Source organism: Ranitomeya imitator, chromosome 7, assembly GCF_032444005.1.
Source record: "Ranitomeya imitator isolate aRanImi1 chromosome 7, aRanImi1.pri, whole genome shotgun sequence".
NCBI lineage: Eukaryota > Metazoa > Chordata > Amphibia > Anura > Dendrobatidae > Ranitomeya > Ranitomeya imitator.
In genome coordinates, this window is record NC_091288.1 from 134,143,988 (window position 1) to 134,164,032 (window position 20,045).

The 20,045-nt window shown below is 43.6% G+C and overlaps 1 protein-coding gene across 1 annotated transcript in view; it reads right to left on the minus strand.

Moving 5' to 3' along the window:
• Positions 1-20,045, minus strand: part of PGAP1 (post-GPI attachment to proteins inositol deacylase 1) — a 1,319,879-nt gene that overhangs the window by 1,061,442 nt on the left and 238,392 nt on the right. Inside the window, exon 7 of the mRNA XM_069733825.1 lies at positions 14,834-14,900. Within this exon, the coding sequence (XP_069589926.1) occupies positions 14,834-14,900 (67 nt within the window). The remainder of the gene's footprint in view (positions 1-14,833; positions 14,901-20,045) is intronic.

A 20,045-nucleotide genomic window follows, 5' to 3' on the forward strand; every position in this document is an offset into this window, starting at 1 on the left:
TATATAAGGTAAGTTAAAAAACTATTTTTTATTTTTGTTCTTGTTAAAAATCTTCAGGTTAACACTATATGCATTATGCTTTCATAGGAAGCTGAAGCAGCCGAGGGCCTCCCAGAAGTAGACCGGGTGGGTAGAGAAATGCCCGGAGCGGCCGCGCAGAGTGTAAGTTTTGCAGAAACAGTTCCTACAGACATCACAGTGCACCCAACACATAAAAAAACATCATACATCACAGTACACACAAAACATGCCTACATCCAAAATTTATTTATTTTTTTTTATATAGTCTGCTGCACGTTCTGGCCAACGTTGTCAAGGTCCTCCTAGTACCTCCCAGGATCGCGTCGTGATTGCCGCTGCGGTCAACCTCCAGTAAGTACCATTTTTTGCTTAATTTTTTTTTTATTAGATGTGGATTTCTGGTTAATTTTTTTTTTTTTTTAAATAGTCCTCACATCGTGCTCCCAACTCAGATGGTGAGGAGGAGGGGTGTCTTGATGTTGACTGCCTCATCAAAGAGGTATGCGAGCAAGATCCGCTGTGGAACATGACTGAAAGCAGTCATGCAGATCAATTCATCACCCCTTGGCTCTGGGAGCAAGTATGCTTTATCGTTGTGACCAACTGGGAGGACCTTGAACCTAGGCAGCAGACTCAAGCACGTGAGTATTCACATTTCAAGAATTTAGGTTGCAGGATGGAATGTGTTGTAACCAAAATGTGTTTTTTCACTTACAGGTGAAAGGGTAATGAATCGGTGGCGGTCACTCAGGGATCGCTTCCAGAGGGAGTTCAACAAGGAGATGTAGGCCCTGAGTGGATTGGGAGGACACAGGAGCCAATACAAATACAGACGAGCCCTGTCGTTCCTCCGATCGACAATGGTTAGCAGAAGGTAAATATTCCACAGGCCATTTATGAAGTCACAATGTTTACCTGTCTAACCTTATTTTTAGGTTTCAGCCAAGGCTATGCAATATCAATATATTAATTTCTGTTTTTCTTTTCTTTCACAGCACCGTCTGCAGCACTCAGGGGCCTGCTGCTGCGTTGGAACCCTCTGGAGCGATCCCACAGGACTCCTCCACTGGGGGCCACATCGATAGACCCCACCCCTCTGACCCTTCTCTCACATCTGATCCCTCGGCTCCATCCACCAGGGCTGGAGCATTATATCAGCAACATCTCATGAAGCTGCTGACGACAAGTTAGATTTCCCTTTACCCCACCCTTCTGACACTGCCGCCGCCTCTAGAACACCTGTAGGTTCTGGCTGGCAGCGCCAGATGGGTCAGGAAAGTAGCTATGCGCCCGATTTCTTGCATCTGAATGCAGCCTTCCAGAACTCAATCAAACTTTTGACCGACCAAATGACTGCTGGGTTCAACATGTTGAATAAAAGCATCCTTGAACTCCGCAGTCGTCTGGATAGGATGCATTCAGATGCAAGTAGGTAGCCGAATAATATTTTTTTTCAGGCAGTACTCGCGCACATGGAAAATCTAATTCCTGACCAGCAGATGCATGTAATGCAAGGCTGCCATGTTGCGCTAGCGCAGGCCACCTCCCAAGCCCCTCCACCTACCCCGGTAGTTGCTCTAACACACCTCCCCCAGCCACAGTCCCAGTTCAAATAATCCGTCCCAGTTCAAATAATCCATCCCAGTTCAAATAATCCGTTCCAGTTACAGATGCCTTCCCCACAGTTTCCTTCACCATTACATATTTCTTCCCCAGCCCAGCTTCCTGTACCTTATAATTTCTCACCTACCCCCCCCCCCCCACCCAATCTGTCCTCCCTGCTCAACCTCATGTTTTCTCCCCCTCTTCCACTTCTGAGCAACCCCAACCAGGTCGCCTTTCCCCCACTATAGACGTGGTCCACCCTGCCAGCCCCTCCGATACTATCTCCACCCAACAGTTTACCAATTTGTAAATTTTATTACTAAAAATATTTTGGGGTTTAAAAAGATTTTATTGTCAATTGTATTTATATAACTCTTGGTATAAAAGGTACAAACCATACAACACTAGTTGTAAAGGTAAAAATGGTTGGTTTAAAAAAAAAAAAAACACAACTTTAGGGAAAGGTATAAAACTTGGTGTAAAACAAAAAACCATAGTATAATCACAAGTGTGACTTCAGCAATAAGTTTGGTACTCCAAACAAACATTATATAAAAACACAAACATATCAAACAAGGTCATTCTGCCATTCAACTCTTCCTTGAGGTGACAAATGCAAATTTTCCCTCATTCTGAAAACTGCAACAGCACTCCGAAAAGTTATATTTTGATATTCACGCAAGGTGGTTTCAGACACATTTTCTTCCATGGTAACCTGTTCCTTGGATAGGACAAAATTGTGCAGGACCACACAAGCCTTCACCACCTCATCCACAATCTAAGTTTTCAGTTTGATAGCGGTCAAGAGAACTCGCCATTTTGCTGTTAAAATCCCAAAGGCACTCGCAGCGCTCGTGTTAATCGATAATTAAATACTATTTTTTTTCGCGGCAATCCACCACTTATATACAGCTTCAGCAGTTGTGGCTTAAGTTGGAAGGCTTCATCACCAACACACACAAATGGCATTGGTGGACCAGAGGTTCCAAGGATTGGTCTTGCAGGTGGAAAATGAAATGTGTCTCCGTATAAAAGACGGCCCATTGCAGACATATTAAAAACCTGCGAATCATTGGAGCCGCCATAGGCCTATGCAGCATGAATAGTAAAAAGATATAATGTTAAAAATAATAAAATTAATAAAAAATCGTGATAGTCTTACCTTCCGGCAACACGCACGGCCCCCGCAGCCTTCCCGATGCTCGCGATACTGCCGGCAGCTCCGGCTCCCAGTGATGCATACCGAAATGACCCGATGATGTAGCGGTCTCTCGAGACCGCTACGTCATCACAGGTCATTGTGTCGCTATGCATCAATGGGAATGGAGCATCGCGAGCATCAGGAAGGCTGCAGGGGCTGCGCGGGATGCCGGAAGGTAAGAATATCACTTTTTATTTTTATTATTTTTATCATGGGTTTTGTTGTGTATGCGTTTTCGCAATGAAAAACTGCGGCAAAAACGCATACACAACGTGTGCACATAGCCTTCTAGGATGCACTGAAACTGTCAAATAAACAGCTCCAGTGCATCCGACTTTTACAATCAGAACAGGATCCGTCTTTTCAATATTTTGATGGATTGTGACTGATTGTAATAAAACGGAAGTGTGAAAGAGGCCTTAGTTATCACTTTTGTCTTGTGACATGGCCTTCATCTTGCTGAAAAAAAAAAAGTTATTGTTCATCATCAAATTGCAAACTGGATTGTTGGGAGAAGTTGCTCTTGGAAAATGTTTAGATAGCATTATTTATTTATGATAGTGTTCTTAAGGTACCTTCACATTAAGCGACGCTGCAGCGATATAGACAACGAGCCGATCGCTGCAGTATCGCTGTTTAGCTCGCTAGGAGACGTCAAACACCGGCAACAGCAGAACGATGCAGGAGCGATCCAGTGACGTACTTATCGTTCTCGCTGGTTGTTAGCTCCATGAAAAAACATTGCAGGCATCGTTGCTTTTGCTGTCAAACATGACGAATCACGCCGACCTGACGACCAAATAAAGTTCTGGACTTCTAGCTACGACCAGCGATGTCACAGCGGGATCCTGATCGCTGCTGCGTGTCAAACACAATGAGATCGCTATCCAGGACGCTGCAACGTCACCGATCGCTGTCGTTCTCGTTGGAAAGTTGCTCAGTGTGAAGGTACCTTTAGGCAAACATTTGAATGATCCCACTATTTTAGATGATAAGCAACCACACACGCATGGTATAATCAGGATGATTTACTTTTGGCTTGACAAGAATCATGGTAGCACTCACATTTTCTTTTCTGCATAAACATTTTTCCAGAAGTTAAAATCTGAAGGCTTCATCAAAGAAAATAATTTTCCACGAAAATCATGGATTGGACTGCAGAAGACTACGATCAAGTAGTATTTTTTGTGATGAAGCCTCTTTAGACTGTTTGAATTACCTGGAAATATTGTCTGGGGAAGAAAATGTGAGCACTACCATGAGTCCTGTGTCATACCAACAGTAAAGCAAATTGTGACCATTCATCTGTGTGGTTGCTTTTCATCTAATGAAGTTGGCTCACTTACACTTTTGCCATGAACACTGCCATGAATAAATAATAGTTTCTAAACACTCTTACGAGCAATTACTCCCAACAATTCTGGAAAAATTTGGTGACGAACAATGGTTTTTCCAGCATGATGGAGCACCAGGTCAAAAGGCAAAAGTGATACCTAAAAGGCTCAATGAACAACACAATATTTTCGGGCCATGGCCAAGAAACTTGAAAGGTTTCAATCCCATTGAGAACCAGTGGTCAATACTTAAAGGGGAGTGGACAAACAAAAACTCAAACTGTGATAAGCTCCAAGACCTTATAATGCAAGAGTAGGTTGCCATCAGTCAGGATGTGGCTCAAAATCAGATACCCAGCATGCCAAGGCTACTAGAAATGAGTCTTATTTTCAACACTAACACTATAAAAGTTTTGAAACTTTGCATAAATGTGATACATTAACCAGTAAAAGTTTTTTTTTTTTTTTAAAGTATAAAAAAAAGTATAAAAGGTCAACAAATGTACTTCCGTACCATAGAAACATCTTACTAACAGATCTAAAAATACTGAAGCAGTAAACTTTGTAAAAGACTAAATGTGTCAATCTCAAAACTTTAGCCACAATTGTACAGATAAAAAAAAATTGTTTTTTTATTTTTTTTCATCTTTTGTATAAAAATGTCTTAGAGACATAACTTTTTAATTTACAGTTGACATAGCTATGCAACGGATTTGTTTTGTGACAGCACAAGCTCTCATTTTCATTGGTATCTTGAGGAATTGTAACACTGATCGCTTTTTTATTATGATTTCTAAGTGGCAGAATTAATAAAAAATTGGGGTTATTCCTTTCATTTTTCTAAAAATTACAATTACCGTGAGGTATAGTAAGGTATGATAATTTTATTCTATAGGTCGGTTTAATTAAAGCAACATTTAAGGGAAGCGGTCCCCAGGTTTTTCCCATAAAAAGTACGATCGGCACCTGTGCGGCCTTATATACAGCATTTTAGAATGTATATACGTCCACAATGTACTCTGCATAACACAAAAAGACCTTTTATTATCCGCAATTTCGCTGCGTTGCGTTCCGAAGGGTGCAGCTGGTCTTGATCCGGTGTCTCCTCTTCTTGCGATCGCCGTCCTCCTTTCCTGCTTCATGTGGATTATGCGTCCTGTATCATCCACAAGTATCCTACATCGAGGTCCTATGCAGGCACATTTCTCTCTGCCCTGCCAAGACCAGAGCAAAGTATTGTAGTGCACATGCACATCGGTGCTCTTTGCCCTTTACCCGGCATGCGTATTACAGTGCTTTACTCTTCCACAGGACAAGTCACCCACATGAAACAAGATGGAGAACAAGCGATCACAAGAATAGAGGAGGCACCGGATCAAGACCAACGATGCCCACTGGACTGGACCTCCCTGTAGGAGAGTATAAAAAAAGTATTTTTTTGCCTAATGCACAGCGCATTTGTGACTTACCATATTCAGCTGATTATAAGACCCACCCCAAATTTTGGCCTGGAAAATAGGAAAAAACTAATTTGAAAGAAAATGGTGGTGGGCCTTATGATCCATTTTAACACTAGCTTGCCTGGGGCGGCAGCAGAACGGGGTCACAGAATCCAAGGTTGATGCTTCAGGAGGGCGGCGGTGATGCTGCGGGCCTCGTCCTCTCAGAAGACGTCCGCACAGGTGAGTGGAAGACCCTCTCCAGTACATAACACCCCTGCAGTGGGCTTTAGGTAATAAATGGATGCCTCCGGCGGTGCATGTGCAGATTGAGATCTCGGGAGACGAGATTTCCTAGATCTCAATCTGCACATGCCCCGCCTCCCGTGGCCATTTTCCCAAAGCAGGCATATGTACGGGAGAGGGATCATCAGCTCACCATTGCAGACGTCTTCAGAAAGGAAGGGGCCCACAGCATTGCCCCACTCAACCTACCGCCGACCTCCTGAATCAGCGACCCTGGCTCCTGTGACCCCATTCTACCTCCGCTGCCCCTCCCCAGCGAACATACCTTAGGAATACAACAAGCACCCCCTTTTTCCTCACAAATTGGGGGGAATGAGTCTTATAATCCATAAAAATACGCTATATACAGCATTCTGGAATGCTGCATATGAGGACGTACAGGCAGTGGCGTATCTAGGAGGGGGCAGCCGGGGAATGTGCCCTGGGCGCAGCCGGCAGGGGAGCGCAGTCGGGCCGCCTAATTCGGCGGTCTGCAGTGTCTCCTCCGGCAGCTGCATTCTGCCGCCCCCGGTCTGGGAGTCAGCTGTTCTCTGTGCCAACTGTCAAGCTGACAGCCGGCACAGAGAAGCTGCAGAGCGCCGGCTCCCAACGTGTGCAGAGGTGGAGGGGGGCCCCTGCAGAGTGGCTGTGGCAGGCAGGGAGAAATCCCTGCAGCTCCGCTGCCTAGCGATCCGTCTTCCTGCTTCCTCTTACTTCCTCTCATACAGACGCGCCGCTAGATGACGTCATCATTCAGCGGCCGGCTGTGTCAGAGGAAGGCGATGAGATGCTGCGGCAGAGCGCGAGGAGAGGTGAGAGGTGTATGTGAATGTGTGTGTGTGTGTGTGTGTGTGTGTGTGTGTGTGTGTGTGTGAGAATGTGTGTATGCGAATGTGTGTATTTGTGTGTGAATGTGTTTATGTGAATGTGTGAATGTGTGTATGTGAATGTGTGTGTATGCGTATGTGAATGTGTGTGTATGCATATGTGAATGTGTGTGTGAATGTGTGTGTATGTGTGTGTGAATGTGTGTGTATGTGTGTATATGTGAATATGTGTGTGTGTGGGGGGGGAGGAGAGGGCAATGATGGGGCTGACGGGGGGAGAGCAATGATGGGGATGGTGGAGGAGGAGAGGGCAATGATGGGGCTGACGGGGGGCATATGTCCTTGGGGGGGGTGCTGAAATGAATTCTTGCCCTGGGTGCCAGATCCCTTTAAATGTGTACTTTCCAATGCTTTGCTACTTTTTCAGACTAGAAATAATATTTTCTGGTTTGTATCGCTGTATTCTGAGTGCCTTTTTTTTCCCACCTACAGCATTATGCGAGGGCTTGGGTTTTGACATTTCCAGAACAACCACTAAGGCTACTTTCACACTTGCGTTTTTCAGCTTCCGTCACAATCCGTCGTTTTTTGAGAATGCAGGATCCATAGATTTTCCCATAGACTTGTATTAGGGACGGATTGTGACGTGTTTTGGCGGACCGTCAGCACGAAAAAACGTTCAATGTATTGTTTTTTTCGTACGTCGGATCCACCATTTCCTACCACGCATGCGCGGCTGGAACTCCACCCCCTCTTCCCCGGGACTTTACAATGGGCAGCGGATGCATTGAAAAACTGCATCTGCTGCCCACGTTGTGCCAAATTTTCACAACGTGCGTTGGTACGTCACGCCGATGTTTAACGACGGACCCATACCGTGTGTGAGAATGTGTGTATGCGAATGTGTGTATTTGTGTGTGAATGTGTTTATGTGAATGTGTGAATGTGTGTATGTGAATGTGTGTGTATGCGTATGTGAATGTGTGTGTATGCACATGTGAATGTGTGTGTGAATGTGTGTGTATGTGTGTGTGAATGTGTGTGTGTGTGTGTATGTGAATGTGTGTGTGTATATGTGAATATGTGTGTGTGTGGGGGGGGAGGAGAGGGCAATGATGGGGCTGACGGGGGGAGAGCAATGATGGGGATGGTGGAGGAGGAGAGGGCAATGATGGGGCTGACGGGGGGCATATGTCCTTGGGGGGGGTGCTGAAATGAATTCTTGCCCTGGGTGCCAGATCCCTTTAAATGTGTACTTTCCAATGCTTTGCTACTTTTTCAGACTAGAAATAATATTTTCTTGTTTGTATCGCTGTATTCTGAGTGCCTTTTTTTTCCCACCTACAGCATTATGCGAGGGCTTGGGTTTTGACATTTCCAGAACAACCACTAAGGCTACTTTCACACTTGCGTTTTTCAGCTTCCGTCACAATCCGTCGTTTTTTGAGAATGCAGGATCCATAGATTTTCCCATAGACTTGTATTAGGGACGGATTGTGACGTGTTTTGGCGGACCGTCGGCACGAAAAAACGTTCAATGTATTGTTTTTTTCGTATGTCGGATCCACCATTTCCTACCACGCATGCGCGGCTGGAACTCCACCCCCTCTTCCCCGGGACTTTACAATGGGCAGCGGATGCATTGAAAAACTGCATCTGCTGCCCACGTTGTGCCAAATTTTCACAACGTGCGTTGGTACGTCACGCCGATGTTTAACGACGGACCCATACCGACGCAAGTGTTAAAGTAGCCTTGGATGGATGACTTTGTTCACTCTACCTTCCATTTTTATTTGATTTTTAAACTAAAGCAATTGTTACCATCCACCTCTCGTGTCTCCCCTTTTCCCCATAGTTTGTAAGCTTGCGAGCAGGGCCCTCACTCCTCCTGGTATCTGTTTTGAACTGTATTTCTGTTATGCTGGAATGTTTATTGTCTGTACAAGTCCCCTCTATAATTTGTAAAGCGCTGCGGAATATGTTGGCGCTATATAAATAAAATTATTATTATTATTTTTTTTAACAGTTAGATAAAAAAAACAGCCAATTAAATGGGTTGTTCCCTTTCAAATTTAATTTGTCCCTTGCTACATTTTGTTAAAAAAAAATTAACAAGCTGCTATCTGGCACTAAATGCGGCACTGACATAACGTAGGAAGGCGGTCAGTGAGCTCAGCTTCAGGGAGCTGGGTGTTCTGTTTTCCACAAACTGGGAGCAGCAGCTGAAATTCACCAGTGAACCTGAGGAAGTAGAATACAGGATAGCCTTTTTTCATAACAAATTGCAGCGAGAGACAAACTATATTTGAAAGGCCCCTACCACCAAGCTGGCCATAGGCAATGGAGGAAAACGGCCAATGACATCTTCACAATCCAACGTAGGTTTTGAACCATGTGGTAGTTGCTTTTGCTCTATAAATACTAGTTTTACAAAAGAGCGGCAATTCACATTTAGGGATGCATGCGGCAGCAAGGAATTTATCATTAAGGAGAACATCACCTGCTTCTCAACAGGGGTCATTTATCTAATTTGATGCCCATGCAACAAACTTTATGTGGGGCGAACCAAACGTTGCCTTATGACCCGAATTAAGGAACATCTGAAAAATATCCAAAAGGGCCACATAAGACACCCCTTAGCAAGACATTTTGTAGATGAACATAATAAATAGACAAAAGGGGTATTCTTCACTGGCATTGAAAAGGTCTATCAAGACCCAAGAGGGGGGGACTTTATCAGTAAAATGTCTAGGGCGGAAACGCAGTGGATTTTTACCCTAGAAAGCCTGGCCCCAGGAGGTTTGAACCAGGAATTGGAACTATTCGCTTTCCAATAGTAGTTTTAACTGGTTATTTTACCGTATAGATAAGCACATAACGGGGGGGAAAGGGGGTGGGCGGTTTCTAGTGGGGGTTAATAGGGGTCAACTAGCTCAGTACCTGCTTAATATACTGGGCTTGATCCCCCTTACCAGGAGCTTTATTTGATTTTTTAGGTGGGCAGGGTTCTGTAACAGCAATTGGATCCCAGCGATGACGGTGTTAGCATGAGTTCCTACTCGCCCCACAAACCAGAACCCCCCCAACCCAACCCCACAAATCACCCCCCCTCTTGTTTTTTCCCCCTTCCCTTCCCCCAATATTTTCATCTTTTTTACCGTGGTTTAACATCTTTTAACAATTTTTAATATTTTTTCAATATTTCCAACAGTTGCAATACATTTTTAACATTTTGGGAATACTCCAATTTCAGCTAAGGGAATAGTTCCTAGCTGTCTATTGTAACAATTTTAAATTATTTAAAGATACATCAATAATCTAGATATATTCCTCTTTTTTTTTTTTTTTTTAATATTTTTTAGTTTTGAGATCGCCCATTGTGGAGGGCGAGTATTATCCCTTCTTAGGTTATATGTATGTTGGTTTTTAATCGTACATTTTTTGTTTTTAATTGCACATTATGCATGATTCTTAGTGAATAAGTAAATAAAGATTTATTGTTTTTGTTTTATAATTCTGCAGTAGGTAACACGTGTGGAGCAGTTTTGCATACAGTATGACATAAGGTTGTGGCTTGATGAACGTTAATAAATGGTAAAGGACTATTTTTTGGCAAGTATTTTATTTTTCATTCAATTTTGATCCACGTTGTCCTTATGCAGACCCGGTATGCAACAGCCATTTGAGGGTGATACAGACACTGGATGGGGGAGTCCGGGGTTAATAGGATGGGCGGGACATAGATATGGCTGTATATTATATATATATCTTGGTGCAATTAACTGGGACGATATCCTGAGACATAAAAATACACAAAGAAAATGGGAGACGTTTATTAGCATCCTGGATAGGACCTGTGCACAGTATATACCGTATGGCAATAAACACACCGTATATACTCGAGTATAAGTCGACCCGAGTATAAGCCGACCCCCCTAATTTTGCCACAAAAAACTGGGAAAACTTATTGACTCGAGTATAAGCCTAGGGTGGGAAATGCAGCAGCTACCGGTGAATTTCAATAATAAAAATAGATCATTATTTCCCCATAGCTGTGCCATATAGTGCTCTGCGCCGTTCATTATTGCCCTATAGCTGTGCCCCATATAGTGCTCTGCACCGTTCATTATTGCCCCATAGCTGTGCCATATAGTGCTCTGCACCGTTCATTATTGCCCTATAGCTCTGCCCCATATAGTGCTCTTGCACCGTTCATATTGCCCCATAGAAAGCTCTGCCCCATATAGTGCTCTTGCACCGTTCATATTGCCCCATAGAAAGCTCTGCCCCATATAGTGCTCTTGCACCATTCATATTGCCCCATAGAAAGCTCTGCCATTGTCGCTGCTGCAGTAAAAAAAAAAAAAAAAAACACATACACACCTCTCTTGCTTGCAGCTCCCGGCGTCTCGTTCCGGCGTCTCCGCTCTGACTGATCAGGCAGAGGGCGCCGCGCACACTATATGCGTCATCACGCCCTCTGACCTGAACAGTCAGAGCGCAGACGCCGGGAAGATGGAGGCGCCGGGAAGATGGAGCGACGCCCGGCGGCTGGAAGGCGGACAGGTGAATATAAAATACTTACCTAGTCCCAGCGATCCTGACGCTCACTCTGCCTGTCACAGCTGGTCTTCGGTGCCGCAGCCTCTTTCTCTATCAGCGGTCACCGTTACCGCTGATTAGAGAAATGAATAGGCGGCTCCACCCCTATGGGAGGTGGAGCCGCCTATTCATTTCTCTAATGAGCGGTCCCATGTGACCGCTGATAGAGGAAGAACTGCAGCACCGCAGACCGTGGGACGGCAGGGGGAGCGCCAGGATCGCTGGGACTAGGTAAGTATGCCTTCAGCGCCCTCTCCCCCTCACCCGCCGACCCCACCGCCGACCGTGACTCGAGTATAAGCCGAGAGGGGCACTTTCAGCGCAAAAATTTGGGCTGAAAATCTCGGCTTATACTCGAGTATATACGGTACTAGAAATAGGAGGAAACCAATGAGGCTAAATAGAGCTGTAAGGGGTGCAATAAGTGACAAAAAGAAAGCATTTAGAGAATTAAAGGTAGTAGGTAGTGATGAGGCATTAAATAAATACAAAAAATTAAATAAATTCTGTAAAAAGCAAATCAAGGCAGCAAAGATTGAGACAGAGAGACTCATTGCCAGAGAGAGTAAAAATAATCCTAAAATATTCTTTAACTACATAAATAGTAAGAAACTAAAAAATGATAGTGTTGGCCCCCTTAAAAATAGTCTGGGTGAAATGGTGGATGAGGATGAGGAAAAAGCCAATATGCTAAATGACTTTTTTCATCAGTATTTACACAAGAAAATCCCATGGCAGACAAAATGACTAGTGATAAAAATTCTTAATTAAATGTCACCGGCTTAACCCAGCAGGAAGTGCGGCGGCGTCTAAAAATCACTAAAATTGACAAATCTCCGTGCCCGGATGGGATACACCCTCGAGTACTGCAGGAATTAAGTACAGTCATTGATAGACCATTATTTTTAATCTTTAGAGACTCCATAATAACAGGGTCTGTACCACAGGACTGGCGTATAGCAAATGTGGTGCCAATATTCAAAAAGGGGACAAAAACTGAACTTCGAAATTATCGGCCAGTAAGCTTAACCTCTACTGTGGGTAAAATACTGGAGGGCATTCTAAGGGATGATATACTGGAGTATCTGAAGAGGAATAACCTCATGACCCAGTATCAGCACGGGTTTACTAGGGACCGTTCATGTCAGACTAATTTGATCAGCTTCTATGAAGAGGTAAGTTCCGGATTGGACCAAGGGAACCCAGTGGATGTAGTGTATATGGACTTTTCAAAAGCTTTTGATATGGTGCCACACAAAAGGTTGATACATAAAATGAGAATAATGGGGATAGGGGAAAATATGTGCAAGTGGGTTCAGAGCTGGCTCAGGGATAGGAAACAAAGGGTGGTTATTAATGGAGCACACTCGGACTGGGTAGTGGTTAGCAGTGGGGTACCACAGGGGTCAGTATTGGGCCCTCTTCTTTTTAACATATTAATGACATTGTAGGGGGCATTCAGAGTAGAATTTCAATATTTGCAGATGACACTAAACTCTGCAGGGTAATACAGAGGAGGACAATTTTATATTACAGGATGATTTATGTAAACTAGAAGCTTGGGCTGATAAATGGCAAATGAGCTTTAATGGGGATAAATGTAAGGTCATGCACTTGGGTAGAAGTAATAAGATGTATAATTATGTGCTTAATTCTAAAACTCTGGGCAAAACCATCAATGAAAAAGACCTGGGTGTATGGGTGGATGACAAACTCACATTTAGTGGCCAGTGTCAGGCAGCTGCTACAAAGGCAAATAAAATAATGGGATGCATTAAAAGAGGCATAGATGCTCGTGAGGAGAACATAATTTTACCTCTATACAAGTCACTAGTTCGACCACACTTAGAATACTGTGCACAGTTCTGGTCTCCGGTGTATAAGAAAGACATAGCTGAATTAGAGCGGTTGCAGAGAAGAGCGACCAAGGTTATTAGAGGACTGGGGGGTCTGCAATACCAAGATAGGTTATTACACTTGGGGCTATTTAGTTTGGAAAAACGGAGACTAAGGGGTGATCTTATTTTAATGTATAAATATATGAGGGGACAGTACAAAGACCTTTCTGATGATCTTTTTAATCATAGACCTGAAACAGGGACAAGGGGGCATCCTCTGCGTTTGGAGGAAAAAAGGTTTAAGCATAATAACAGACGCGGATTCTTTACTGTAAGAGCAGTGAGACTATGGAACTCTCTGCCGTATGATGTTGTAATGAGTGATTCATTACTTAAATTTAACAGGGGATTGGATACCTTTCTGGAAAAGAATAATGTTACAGGGTATATACACTAGATTCCTTGATAGGGCGTTGATCCAGGGAACTAGTCTGATTGCCGTATGTGGAGTCGGGAAGGAATTTTTTCCCCCAATGTGGAGCTTACTCTTTGCCACATGGGTTTTTTTTGGCTTCCTCTGGATCAACATGTTAGGGCATGTTAGGTTAGGCTATGGGTTGAACTAGATGGACTTATAGTCTTCCTTCAACCTTAATAACTATGTAACTATGTAACTATATTACAGAGGGGTGAGGGATACCGGTAACCCTGATGAATTAGAGCTTAGCCTCTTCGAAACGCGTTGGTTAGACATCCCTTTCCCCCTTTCTTGGAGCGCTATGGCGATCTGTACGGTTAGTGATGTCACTAGTAGGAGGGGCCTACCAGCCATCTTTTTTCTATTCCTCGTGGTTTCCAGGAAGCGCTACCGGCCAGAGCGCCCCTGGTCCCACAGTGCGCTACTCCACCCAGCACAGTTTGTGTCACAATCCCGGACAAACAAGTATACCTCCAGTATACCTCCAGAAGAACATCGCATGTAGTGTTCCATCACCCACCACGGATACGACCGCAACCACGGTACCTGTAGTCTAAAACCAGCAAGCCGCAGCACTTCATACACGTAGGTAAGCTGATTAGCCTCAGTTATTTATTTGGTGACACCATTGCGAGGTATGGTGTGGGCAGGTGGTTAAAGTTTGTGTATCACTACTGCTGTTTTTCCCCTGGGGGAGTAGTGTCGTTATTCTGCTTGGAGTACCTTCTCGTTGGACCAGCCTGTTACTACGATTTGTTTCTCTCCTTAAGGGCGGTTTCTAGCCCATTTGGTTCTATTTTATTACATATACGGGTGGGCACTACCCCGTCTGATTCCTGCAGCTAAGGAGTTTGGTGTCTTAGGGTGAGCGCCAGTGTTCTCTGTGACTTTTAGAATACAGGATAGCCTTTTTTCATAAATTGCAGCGAGGGACAATTTATATTTGAAAGGCAACAACCCCTTTAAAATAATTTATTTACAAACACTTTTTTCAGGTTTTTTGTACTTTTACTGCATTTTAAAATACAAATTAATTTCATTTTATTTTTTTACTTTGTTCCATTATGTGAACTAAACAACCACACTCAAGGGTGATTGGGAACTCCTTCCCAAATAGGACATACATCTATGTCAAATGTAGGTAATGTGTTAGGAGGCAGCAGACAGTAAAAGTAAGCAAATAAATTAAACCATGAAACAAACCTGTCTTGTATCTTCATCAATCAGGTTGAATAAAGCTCTTGAAGTAGCCAAAATTAATTCTTTACACCTGCATTTCCAAGAAAGAAAAGCAAAATGCATTAATTTACATAGTTGAAACTTAAGTAACATATATAAACACAACTGGTACACTAGTTGGCCAAACGTATGTAGATCACACATGTAAGAAATTTGGTGGACGTCCAATTTAAAAATGATGAATTAGTATTTTGGAATTTGTCCATAGGAATTTATGCTAATATGGCCAAAAGAGCAATTGTTCAAGGACAATGATTCTTCACACAAGAAAGTCTTGCTTGCAAGTGTTTTACCAACTAATTGAAAAGATGTGCAGTTTGACTGAAAAAAGGGATCTTTTCAATTAGAGTTCCTCTACATTCAACACTTGAAAATGCCATTTGTGAGGCTGAAAAGTTACACTTTTTCTGCAAACAAACAAAAACACACGCTTTATAGAATGCGGACTGCAATATGAGTAGTGCTGAGAGGCCAGTTTACTTCACAGAAGTGTGAATATTTTACCATGGAAGCCTATTTTGTGAAGTGCGAGGCAGTGTCCGGTGTTATATGCGAGGGTCGCAATGTGTCCTGTTATGGACCTGGTGGTTAGGAGCACCAGGAACGACCTGATGGTTAAACTAACACAGGACAAGCTCTGGGAAGTGGGAGCTCTGCTGACCGCAACCCCTAATCCCAACACACAACTAGAAATAGCCGTGGAGCGTACCTGACTCTGCCTAGACGCCTCTTCACAGCCTAAGAGCTAACTAGCCCTAGAGATAGAAAATAAAGCCTACCTTGCCTCAGAGAAATTCCCCAAAGAAAAAGGCAGCCCCCCACATATATTGACTGTGAGTTAAGATGAAAGGCACAAACACAGAAATGAAACAGGTTTCAGCAAAGGGAGGCCAGACTTACTAAACAGACTGAGGATAGGAAAGATAACTTTGCGGTCAGCAAAAATAACTACAAAAAGACCACGCAGAGTGTGCAAAAAGACGTCCGCACCGACTCACGGTGCGGAGGTGCCACTCTGCCTCCCAGAGCTTCCAGCTAGCAAGGCAAAATCATGATAGCAAGCTGGACAAGAAAACAATGAACAAATAATTAACTAGCAGGGACTTAGCTTCTGCTGGAGTAGACAGGTCACCAGAAAGATCCAAGAGCGAACTGAACCAGTACAAGAACATTGACAGCTGGCATGGAGTAACGATCTGAGTGGAGTTAAATAGAGCAGCCAGCCAAATAATAAACTAAGTCACCTGTGGAAGGAACCTCAGAAGCCGCAGCTCCACTCACAGCAACCAGAGGGAGTCCATGGACAGAACTCGCCGAAGTACCATTCATGACCACAGGAGGGAGTTCGATAACAGAATTCACAACAGTGTCCTTCAAGAAGTGCCAAGAAGCATATGGAGGCCATGGGAGTGCATTGCAGTCACAGGCATAGCTGCGATTGCAATGCAAAATAAAAGTGAGTATTGGTCTTGGCCATTCTATGTGTCCAGGGCACATATAAGAAAATCTGTTGTGGGCTGTTATTTTTTTTAAACTGACTACAGGACGGCAGCGATGCATTCCGTTTCCTTCCCGGCCCCGGGTTTTTCATGTGGCTGACGACCACAGGTTGTTTTGTAAAAACCCATGCAGCAGAGGGTTGAGTGTGTCTGTGTGTAGTTTGCAGCAAACAGAGCTGTCTGCTCTGGAAAAGGTCAGCCTGTGTGAGGGAAACACAGAGGCAAGAAAAGCAAACTCCTGGCACCCCGCAGTGTGATACGGTGGTGCAGTCGTCCTCAGCAACCGGACACATTTACGGAATGTCTTGTTTCCCGGCTGCGATCCGGAGGATACCATTGTGCTTTGTTTAAAGTTTGGACATTAAAACATTTTACTTTGAACTTTCCTGGGTCACTGCCTCATCACTGCATAGCATGGACACTGCTGCACCACAGAAGATACTAACACAAAACCCTTTTCAGACAGTTTGGGACACCTGGAAGAAAGATTTTCCAAACATGAAAAGGTGAGCACTATCATGAGTCCTGAGTCATGCTAAAAGTAAAGAATCTTGAGATTATTCATGTGCGGGGGGCTTTTCACAATAAGAGAGAGAGCTCAATCACAAGTTTGCCTAAGAATACTGCCATGAATAAATAATTGTATCAAAAAAGCTTCCAAAAGCAACTTCTCCAAAACATTCAGGAGCAATTTTGTGATGAATAATGCTTTTTTTCAGTCTGACGAAGCACCATGCTAGAAAGCAAAAGTGATATTTATGGTGCTTGAACCCTCTAGGTTCAAGCAACATATTGTAATCCGATTTCTTATATTTTATTCTTCTTCTCCACGTTTTCCACAATTAATGCGGCCTGAACCGCTCGGCGCAGAGACCCCGTTCAGGCGGCGTTTCAAAGCCCTCGGTGGGGACAGGTGTGATATGTATTTTTGGAGTTGATCCGATTTGTAGTTTAAAAAAAAAAAAACCGCATTTAAAAAAAAAAATTCCCATAGGAATTAATGGCGACCTTTCCATTACCCCCAACTTGACCTTCCAAAGATGGCAGCTATGCAAATGTACGGTGTCCATTTTAGGACATGATCATTTATCAAAGTCAAACATCAGAATAAAGTGACTATGACACCCTCTTGCCCCGTGTATGAAAAGTAAGTGCACCCCCGGTCCTGTGTGTGAAAAGTAAGTGCACCCCGGGCCCCGTGTGCGCAGAAGTGCACCCCTGGTGCAGGTGTGCTATGTATTTTTTTAGTTGATCCGATTTGTGGTTTTTAAAAAAAATTGCATTTTAAAAAAAAATTTCCCATAGGAATTAATGGCGACCTTTCTATGACCCCCAACTTGACCTTTCAAAGATGGTAGCTATGCAAATGTACGGTGTCCATTTTAGGACATGACCATTTATCAAAGTCAAGTAAATAAGGCAGCACACTGCAGCGTTAAAACATGTAAACTTGAAGACACGAAATTTGAACTGCATTACTGCACTAGAAATATGAAAAATGAGAGCTCTTAGCGCATAAAAATGGCCAATTTTATGTGTACCTGGTAGCCCCTTTACGGCATCTCTCATATACCAGGTCCTAAACTTGCCTTAGTCAAAGTCAAAGTCAAACATCAGAATAAAGTGACTATGACACCCGACACTGTAAGTGGACTCACAACCCTGACTCACAACCCTGACTCACAACCCTGACTCACAACCCTGACTCACAACCCTGACTCACAACCCTGACTCACAACCCTGACTCACAACCGTAACCCTAAACCCAATCCCAACCCTAAACCCATTCCCAACCCGAATCCCAACCCTAACCCTACAGCATTCTGTAATGATAAGCCCCCGATGTAACCTGAAAGATGAGAGAAAGAGGTTAGATTATACTCACCTGGGGGGGGCGGTCCGATCCTATGGGCATCGCGGTCCGGTCCGGGGCCTCCCATCTTCATAGGATGATGTCCTCTTCGTCTTCACGCTGCGGCTCAGGCGTACTTTGTCTGCCCTGTTGAGGGCAGAGCAAAGTACTGCAGTGTGTCCCAGAGTCACACCCGGAGTCACACCCAACACACCCCTAACTCTAATCCCAACCCTAACCATACCCCCCTAACCCTGATAACACCCCCTAACCCAACGGTAAATGTAATTCAAACCCTAACCAACTCTAGCCCCAACTCTAACTTTAGCCCCAACCCTAACGGGAAAATGGAAAAACACATTTTATTTTTCCCTAAGACAGTGATAAAGGGGGGTTTGATTTACTATTAATAGCAGGTTTTTATGTTTGGCAGCTGTCACACACTGAAAGAATGTGGTAACGCAAAAAATATTTTTTGCAATAAAAAGCGTCAGAGCTATAATTTTTCCATATTTTGGTCCACAGAGTCATGTGAGGTCTTGCTTTTTGCAGGACGAGTTGACGTTTTTATTGGTGCCATTTTTGGGCAGGACAATTTTTTATTCCGATTTTTGTTAGGCAGAATGAATAAAAACCAGCAATTTGTGAATATCTTTTGGGGGGGGTTTGGGGGAGGGGCGTTTATACCGTTCAGCGTTTGGTAAAATTGATAAACCAATTTAAAGCTTTATTCTTCGGGTCAGTATGATTACAGTGATACCTCATTTATATCATTTTTTTATGTTTTAGCGCTTTTATACAATAAAAACTATTTTAGAGAAAAAAATATATATATTTTTGCATCGCTTAATTCTGACTGCTATAACTTTTTTATTTTTTTTTGCTGATGACACTGTATGGGGGCTTGTTTTTTGCGGGACAAGATTAAGTTTTCAGTACCACGATTATTTATATCCGTCTTTTTGATCGCGTGTTATTTTGTTCAGCGGTATGATGATAAAGCATTGCTTTTTGCCTTTTTTTTTTTTTTTTTTTAACGGTGTTCACTGAAGGGGTTAACCAGTAGGACAGCTTTATAGGTCAGGTCAATACGGACGGACACAGCGATAATAAATGTGTACTTTTACAGGTTTATTTAAAATTTACATAAAGAAATGTATTTATTGGAACAATCGATGTTTTTAATTTACATCTTTTTTTTTTTTTTTTTTTTTTTTTTACTTTTTTACTTTGTCCCAGGGTGGGACATCATGGTTTAGCAGATCAGCGATCTGACAGGCAGTGCTGTAGGCTTGCCGGCGCCTGCTCTCAGCAGGCGCTTGCAAGCCACCTCCCTGCAGGACCCGGAAGGAGCCCCGCAGCCATCTTGGATCCAGGGCCTGCAAGGAGGAGACCTTCAGAACAACGTGATCACAGAGTTGTGCCGAGGGTCTCCAGGAAGCACGCGGGGAACCCTCTCCATGGGCGATGCTTCCCTATGCCGCCGGAACACTGCGATCATGTTTGATCACAGTGTTCCGGGGGTTAATGTGCAGGGAGCGGTCCTTGACCGCTCCTGGCACATAGTGCCCAGATGTCAGCTGTAAAAATCAGCTGCTTCCGGCCGCAATCTCCCAGTGAGCGCGGCCGATCGCCTATGACGAACTATCCAGTCCCTGGAAATTAAGTCCCAGGTCACCTCTACGGGACAGTACGTCAAATGGCAGAAAGGGGTTAAGTGACTCGGTGAACAAAATAATCAAATTTTGGCTCCAAAGGTAGGAAAGTCCCCAGATCTCAACAGCATTGAGTACCAATTGACCAAAAAAACACAAAACAGAAATTG